The sequence below is a fragment of the Elephantulus edwardii genome, unplaced genomic scaffold (assembly GCF_000299155.1).
Source record: "Elephantulus edwardii isolate Elephantulus edwardi_28Jun2011 unplaced genomic scaffold, EleEdw1.0 scaffold00242, whole genome shotgun sequence".
In the NCBI taxonomy this organism is placed as follows: Eukaryota; Metazoa; Chordata; class Mammalia; order Macroscelidea; family Macroscelididae; genus Elephantulus; species Elephantulus edwardii.
In genome coordinates, this window is record NW_006399992.1 from 551796 (window position 1) to 560492 (window position 8697).

At 39.8% G+C, this 8697-nt stretch overlaps 2 protein-coding genes across 2 annotated transcripts in view; one reads left to right on the top strand and one right to left on the bottom strand.

Moving 5' to 3' along the window:
• The window catches only part of LRRC8C (leucine rich repeat containing 8 family, member C), a 54063-nt gene that overhangs the window by 28733 nt on the left and 16633 nt on the right, over positions 1-8697 (top strand). The window lies entirely within an intron of this gene.
• LOC102857500 (zinc finger protein 280A-like) lies at positions 1058-2443 on the bottom strand. The gene is made up of 2 exons (XM_006898963.1): positions 2315-2443; positions 1058-2023 (listed from the first exon to the last, which is right to left on the bottom strand). Exons 1-2 carry the CDS (start codon positions 2441-2443, stop codon positions 1058-1060), a joined length of 1095 nt encoding a protein of 364 aa, XP_006899025.1.

Consider the following 8697-nt stretch of genomic DNA (forward strand, 5'->3'; position numbering starts at 1 on the left):
ACACTCCACTGAGTTTCTGAGGCTGACAGTCACTTGAAAAAAAAAAACCGTCTATCTCCCTCATGGAGCTGCTGATGGATTGAAATAGCCAGAGAGGTTCTGTCTTTGGATTAGTAGCAAAACTCCCTATAAACTATGCCATCAGAATATAATTAAGTATTCCGTAAGTTGTAGTCAGTAAATGATAACCTATCCCTGGTCTTTCTGAGTGAGACATGGGGAGTAGGTTTGGGGGATCCATTTCTTGCTATGTTGTTCTTAGGTCACCAAAGATAATTTTTTTTTTCTCTATCAGTTTGGGAGCAAAGTTGGGTAATCAGCTTCAGTGTAGAACCTTTTGGAGCCAACAAAAAGGATTATATTTTGGGGTAGGGCGTGGGGTTTGGGGAGGTGCGGGGGGATTGTGTACCAATGAGGGAGTTTTTCTTTTGCTTTTCAAGGAGAGGAGCAAACGGGGTGGGGGAGGGCGGAGGGGTTTGTGCGGGGAGAAGGGTGCAACAATGAATGAATGGAATTCCAAAATCTCTGTAGATGTTCATTGAAATGAAAAATAAACAAACTAAATTAATTAAAAAAAAAGCTCTATTTGAATCTATTAGGGTGAAGGAGAGTGAAGAGTAAAAGTAATCACCTTTTTTTTTTTTAAAAGAATCCATTATATGATCAATTTATTTAAAGTACAAAAACAGGCAAAAGTATTCTGTGCTCACATAAAACAGAATAGTAGATGCAGGTTGGCCCACAGGTGTTGGAATGGATTGGGGGTGGAAAGCTAAAGAATTGTCACAGGAAAAACTACATCAGATGATGATGCTTGTTAGAATCAGCTAAGGCGTAAGGATGACCAAGTCTCATTTATGTCGGTTTCCTTTTTTCTTTAAGAGTCCCTGTAAGCAGGTGTAGCTGTGAGTCTACTATATCTAGACCTCATAACTGCTGTCTTTTTGTTCTCTCAGATAATATCCAGAGGTCACTGTGACTCACAAAAGTGGATGCTGCACCCTTTGATACTCAGAAGATTATTCATTATAACCTTTTTGTTGAATGGTATCATTCCTTATTTCTCTGGGTTTAAAATTATTGAATGGTTTTTGGTTTCATGATGAAATTTTTCCCTCAAGGTCAAAAACTGCAGGCGACATTTGGAACACCAAAAGGCTGTTTTCGTCCAGTGCTTCCAGATATGATTCGTATATGGTGTTGCAACCTTGAAAACTTTGAGGCAGAAAGGGCAGAGCAAGCTCTTGGTGTTCTCATGGCAGGCTCTGAAATGGGTTTCCACATCAATGAAGACTGATGACATGTAACCACACACCTGGCACTCATAGGGCATCTCCTTGGGCTTATGTGTGTTCTTCATGTGCTGGAGGAGAGCCTGATCTGTGACAAACGACAGCTCACAGATCTTACACACAAAGGAGGGCTCCTGGGAGCTGTGCACACTGTTCACATGGCACTGCAGCTCAAAAGGTATGGGGAACCGCCTGTAGCAGTGCTGGCAGTTGGTGTGACTTTCCCAGCTGTCACCCCTCTGCCTCTCATATTCCAAATGATGCTTCATGTGGTTCATAAACTTGATGTTCTTCAGAACTTTCAGGCAGCTGAGGCACTTAAAGGTTGTATGGGTCTTCTGTTCTGGCCTCCTGTGGCCCTCAAGCTGCCCATAGTAGAAGTCACAAAGCAGCACCCTCAGGTATTCATACTGGAAATCAGAGGTCTTATGTTGATTTGCTATTATTGGCAAATCTGTTTCTGCCAGTCTTTCTACGTTATTTTCAATAACTGGATTTTGAAGATGAAGATGTGCCTTGTCATTTAAATAAGGTGGAGGAAATGATGCAGCATTTTGACCACGACTTGATGAAGGGTGAGCACCTTCAGAGGGTATGCTCGTGTTCACTGTCAAAGAGATACTTAACGGAATTTTATCCCTGAGTGTCATACTGTGGGGATTTCCACTGTATGTATCAGTAGAGGAAAGTTGCTTTGAAACATCAGCCCTACTCACATCATCAGCAGTTTGCTGAGAATACAGGGAGAGAAAATTCAAAGAACAATAAGACACAATGTGTGGCAGTGACTCTTTGCAGCCAGTTGTGGATGAACAATCAATAATAGGCTTGTCCGTTGACCTTAGTGCTGGCTGAAAGGCTGGCCAAGTGACCACCTCTTCCGACAAAGAAGTCCTGCAATGTTTAGGCAATTGCTCATGTGTGGTACCTCTAAATGGATAGGCTCTCTTCCTTTTAGAGTATGGACTTAGAGTAGCTCTGTTTAAAATGTTTGAATTGCCTGGTGTTGGATTTGAAATCACCCTGACAAAGTAAACGTCATCATCTCGGTTTACGTGATCCACCCCAACAAAGATCAGCTCATCATCTTCATTGTGTCTGTCACCATGTTTGGATTCCTTGACAATCTTCTTTGGTTCTTGTTCTGCCATTTTGAATTGTTTTCCTTTTCTTGAAACAAGTGGTCCCTTTAACTTCCAGTCCTTTCTTCACAAAAATTGCCACCAGATCAGTCTGATGTTGTGTATCCCAGGGAATCAGAGTGACTCAGAAGTATCCACAGACAAAAGTCTCCATGACAGTTGGTGGTGCAGGCAACTGCAACAGTGATTCTGGTACTTCCTTGTGTCTTTGTCCTTGCTTTCAGGAACTCTAGATGTTTCTTCAGTTAGGAGAGGGTTCCAGTGCTGATACTATCTTGCCCTCCAGGCGCTGATGTAAAAGTAATCACCTTTATGTTGCCCACTCAGGACAATAATCTACTATTTATATCAAATATGCTATAACTGAGTGAGATAAATTAATTGTGTCTTAAAAAAATATGTGTTTCCTTGACTGGGTCATGATTCCCAATTTGGTATGTGATCATATAATGTGGCTGCGATGTATTGATCCCCCATGTTCCATCAAAGCCCTGGTCCAATGTAAAGCAACTTCCCTTGAGGTGTGTCCTGCAACACCTTTTATCTTACTGAGCAGGAAGAAAGGGACCTCAATACCACCACTAAGAAAGAGGAGACAGGAGTAGAGTGCATCCTTTGGAACCAGAGTCTCTCAATGATAAACCTCCTAGATTCAAGAAGTGATCATTGCAAAACCAGGGGGAGATCTGCAAGGAATGCTGGGCTGACAGATACTAAATGGAGATAAGAACTTATCTATAGAACAGACACAGAGAAGAAGCCTCAAGTTAGAGCCAGTGATACCCTGGATTTGAATTCTTAGTCTGCTAAACTGTGTGAGATTAAATTTCTGTTTAGTAGAGTCTTGCACTTGTGGAAGTTACAGCAGCATTAGGTAATCATAACACTGAGCACAGCCTGAAGGATAAATCCAGTATCACAAGTTGCCTTACGGAAAATATGTCTCCTGTTTTAGCATGCATAGCAACTTTTCTCTCTCACATCTTTCTTTTATAATTTAAAGTCCAAACTAGAAAAATACTTTTTTAGTCCTAGATCATAGGAAAGAGACCAGTGGGCCTTATTGTTGATGATCTGTGCTGTTAGCGAAAAGAGTATATCCAGTTCAGCCTCATTTGGAGGCAATTTGGTGTTGCAGGTTCACCTTGTGTAACATTTTATCCAACCAACGCTGACTCATCATTTGTCTCAAGACTGATTTTGTACTAAAATACAGTCTTCTGGAAAATAAGATAAAGTGAATGCAACACTTCAAAGCCCTCTCTCTTCTTGATGCATGTAACTATGAAAGATAAAATAAAAAGATATAAAAATGGATAGATGGGCTCAAAACCAAGATCAACATTTAGGAGCATGAATAGAATATTGAGTGGAGTGGGAGCAACTGCTAGGCTCTGATCCAAACACAGGCAGTAGCTGCCAGGAGCTGAGCCCTGCCAATAAAGGGTCTAAAAATGCATAGTGCAAGATAAGAGAATGGAAAGTGATCACTGTTTGAAGCCAAAGGCTAGGTTCGGTCACCCCACTTCCAAAAGGAAGCTGCAAGAATGGTAATTTAACTGGTAGTAGAGTCAGCGCCCTGGAGTAAATCATTCCCATAGTAATAAGGGCAAAAGAGGGCAAAACCTGCTAAGCAAGAATTGAGTCAGCCTGCCCAATATCTCCCCGTTTGGGTCTGTGAAAATCTGACTTCACAGCGGGACATCAGACGTCATTGTAAGACCTTTTGATGGTGGACCACAGGCCAGGGGGCTGGATGCAGAAATCCCTACAAAAAAGCATGAGAGACAGTGAAAGGTATGAGCCTGAAACCAGACTGCATGAACAAAACTATAGTAGGACAATTCTCCAAAGAAGATACGCAAATTACAGTGAGTATATTAAAAGAGCCCCAGCATTATTGTATTTTTCTTGTTGCTGTTAAGTGAAACTATCTATGACTCATAGCAAGCCCATGAGCAATGGATCTGAAGCCTTCTCTCTTCTCTGGTATCTTCATCATCTCTGACATACTTGAGCCCACTAATAAAGTCACTGTATCAATTCGTCATCTTCTCCTTCACTGACCCTCCACTTTTCTATATGGGATGCAAATAAAAACCACAATGCGAGATTAAATCACATTCACTAGGATGGCAATTATCCAAAAGGTGAACTATAACCAAGTGCTGGTGATATGTTGGAAAAACAGAAATGCTCATACATTACTGGTGAGAATGTATAATGAAGGTGGTGGTTGTTGATGTTATGTGCTCTTGAGTTTCTTGCAACTCATAGTGATCCTATGGACAACAGCTCTAAACCCTCCTCTATCCTGTGCCACTCTTATTGTCAAGGCACACTTAGCCCCATTAATCAATCCATCTCATCGAGGGTCTTCCTCTCCTGTACTGTCCGTGCACCCTCCCAAGCATGACTTCCCTCTCCAAGGACTGGTCCTTCCTTGCAACATGTCCAAATTATGTCAGATGAAGCTTCAGAATCCTTGCCTCCAAGCTTTCACTCTCTCCAAGATGGACCTGTGTGTTCTCCTAGCAGTTCATGGTATATGCAGTACTCTTCTCCAGCACCACAGCTCAAAGGCATCAATTTTCCTTCTATCATCCCTAGTCATTGTCCAACTTTCTGACACATAGCAAGTAATTGCAAAAAGTGTGGCCTGAATTAAGCACACATATAGGCAGTTCCTCATATAAAACATACAGTTACCATAGAACTCAGCCAGTCTACTTCTAGGTATATATAAAAAAATGTATATTCTCACAAAAACTTCTACACAAACATGGCAGCAAAAGAAATGCAGGAGTCCATTAATTGATGAATGGATAAATAAAATGTTGTGTATTCATTCTGTTTTAGTGGTGGTAGGTGCTATAGTTGACTCCAGTTCATAGGTACCCTGTGAAAAAGATTGAAACCTTGTCCAATTCCCATCCTTAAGATCTTGGCCATGCTCATGCCCACTGTTGCAGTCCCATGTCAATCTGTCTCATTTAGTATCTTTCTCTGTTTCATTCATTATCCATTTTTCCTGGCCTGCCTGATATCTTTTTCCAAGGGCTCGCCCACTTGACAACGTGCTCAAAGTATATGAAATTAAATTTTACCACCCTTGCCTCCAAAGGGCACTTCAGGTGCACTCCCTCCAAGATAGATTTATTTGTTCTTTTGCAAGTCTGTGATATATACATTCAATACGCATTGCCAATACTTCAGTTTAAAGGTATCAGTTCTTCAATCCTCCTGCTCATTGTCCACATGAAGCAACAGCAAATACTATGATTTGGGTCTGAAACATCTTAGTCTTTAAAACTGATGTTTTTAGCATTTTAAATAAGTCATTGACAGCAGATTTCCCCAGTTTAACACATGGCTTAGCCAGCAAAGAGTTGAGCAGCTAAACAAACAAATGCACATCTTTGGTGGTTCAAAATCATGAGAAACTCTGAGGAAGAAAAATGGACAGTTTTTGCTCCCCGTGTCCTCCTCCTCTTGTTAAGATTTACAGTATTGTATCAGTGAGAGAGCAATACAATCAATGGGATTCAGCCTTTATAAAGAAATGAAGTTGTGACACATGCCACAACATGAAAAAAATGGAAAATCTGACATTAGAAAAAGTGGATATTTTTGAAAAGTATTATGAAATCTTGCAAAGAAAAAAATCATTGAAATGTTATTTGAAAAGATATATGCTATAATTTTGCAAAATTGAAGAAAATCCTGTCTGTCCTTAGCTCCAGGTATCAAGCAGTATTAATGCGTATGCATCAAAAGAGGTTAAATTAAAAGTGAGAGTATAAAATACCAGATTAAAGGTAAAAATCTTCAAAGCTACAATTAAAAAAAAAAGATTGCCCTTTAAAGAACAAAAGCAAACTGACAATAGATGTCTCATCAGCAAAAATACAAGCCAGAAGGAATGGTAACATTTAAAGTGCTGAAGAGAAATTACTGTCAACACAGAATTTATAACTTACTAAAAACTATCATTCCAGCATGAACACAGTAGAAACATTTCAGACATATGAAAGTTCTATCCACAATCCCGTATTAAAGAAAGTATTAAGGGATGTGCTTCAACAATGAAAAAAAAATTAGACCCAGAAAAATAGAAGAAATGGGCAGGAGGGAGGTGTGTGTGTGTGTATAATCAAATGACCTCTGTCTTTTACATTCTGATAACAATATAAAGGGCTGTTCAGTGCATAGCTAAAGCATGTCTAGAAGGGGTGTTGTTATGTGCTAACTGAGTTAACTACAATTTATCACAACCCTATGCACAATAGCTCTGAACCCTCCTGTATCCTGCACCAATCTCACTGTCTCCACCACACCTACCCTCATTACCCTAATTATTTTGTCAATCCATCTTATCTGGGATCTCCCTCTCCTGCACTGTCCCTCAGTCCTTTCAAGCATGATAATCCTTCTTCAAAGACTAGACCCTCCTGGCTACATGCTCAAAGTGTGTGAGACAGAACTTCAAAATCCTTGCTTCCAAGGGACAACTTGGATTCATTCTCTCAGGACAAACCTGCTAGTTCTCTTGGCAGTACATGGGATGTTCAGTACTCTTCTCCAGCACTACACTAAAAAATCATCAATTCTTCTGTCATCCTTAGTCATTGTCCAGCTCTTTTATGCATAGCTAGTAATTGCAAAGACCATGGCCTGGATTAGGTGCACCTTAGTAGGAATAGTAAAAAAGTACATGTGGAAGTTATTCCCCCTTTTCAAAAACTTTTTTCTTTGAATGAGAGTTTATATACTGTATGGGGTTTCCATTCATTTACATTTTTATTTATAACATTATAGTTACAATTTCATTGAGTCATTCATTGTAAATACAATTTCATTGAATTATTCATATACATTTTTATAACATTCATTAACATTAATGCTCTTGTGGCCCAATGGTTAGGAATTATGCTGTAATCCCAAAGGTATATGGTTCAAATCCAGCATTTGTTACATGGGAGAAAGATGTACAGTCTCCTCCTGTGCTATTTTTTTAAATTTTATTTTATTTATTTTAATGAACATTGACAGAGATTTTGGATTTCCATTCATTCATTGTTGCACTTTTCTCCCTGCCCACCCCTCCCACCCAGTTTGCTCCTCTCCTTGAAAAGTAAAAGAAAAATTCCTTCATTGGTATACAATGCGACCCCACCCCCCATCCTGTGAGTGCACTCCACTATGCAACCTTAATTCTGGACTATTAACTGTGTTTGAAAACCTTCTGGAGGGTCAGCTATGGGTCAGTTTTAACTCTGGTATACAACAACAACAAACTCCTTATTGTATATTTCCTTTCCCTTCAGATAGGTTTTTAAGAATTTATAGATGACTTATAAAAGAATAAAGATACTATCATACCTTCCTAACTAGTTGAGAAAGAGAAGATACAGAGAATGTTATCAGTACAACAAAGATAGGTAGATGACTGAAGGAAAGAAACAATGCCAAAGCATAAAGAAAAACATTTTTAAATACAAAAATAAATCCAAATATCAATAAATGTCTGAAAATGAGTATGCAATGTAATTTCTTAAGTGCACATGGATAGTGGAAGAAGTGGTTAGTTTTGGTTTTTAAAAGTCTTCAAGACACATACTTTGGGCATGTTGTTAGGAAAGGCTGTTCCTTGAAAGGGTCATCATGCTTGGAAAGGTGGAGGGTCAGCATAAGAGAGGAAGACTATCAACAAGATGAATTGACAGTTACTGTAGCAATGGGCTCAAGTGTGTTGGAGATGGTGAGGATGTCACAGGATAGGGCAGAGTTCAGATGCAGTTTGTAGGGATTTCTACCTAGAGTTACTGTGAACCATAGTTGACTTGATAGTACAAAATAAGACACAGACCTAAAAAAGTGAAACAAAATCTCAAAGATTATTGTTGTTATGTGTCATCGAGTTGCCGGTGACTCATAGTAACCCTATATGTACCGCAGCTCTGAAGCCTGCCCTGTCCTGAGCCAATCTCACTGATTCTGACACACCAGCCCCATTGCCCCAGTCACTGTATCAATCCATCTCATTCAGGGTCTTCCTCTCCTGCGCTGTCCCTCCACTCTTCCAAATATAATGTCCTTCTCCAAGGACCGGTCCCTCCTCACCATGTGTCCAAAGTATCTGAGATAGAGCTTCAAAATCCTATCCCCCAAGGAAAAATTTGGGTTCACCCTCTTCAAGACAGACCTATTTGTTTTCTTGGTGGTCCACAGTATGTTCAAAACTCTTCTCCAGCTCCACAACT

What these genes read in the sequence shown, in the direction of transcription:
- LOC102857500 (XM_006898963.1), bottom strand. Translation starts at nt 2,443, where the DNA reads ATGGCAGAACAAGAACCAAAGAAGATTGTCAAGGAATCCAAACATGGT. An exon ending in ATGACGTTTACTTTGTCAGG is followed by an intron (nt 2,024 to 2,314) that starts GTGATTTCAAAT and finishes CTGTATTCTCAG; the next exon opens with CAAACTGCTGATGATGTGAG.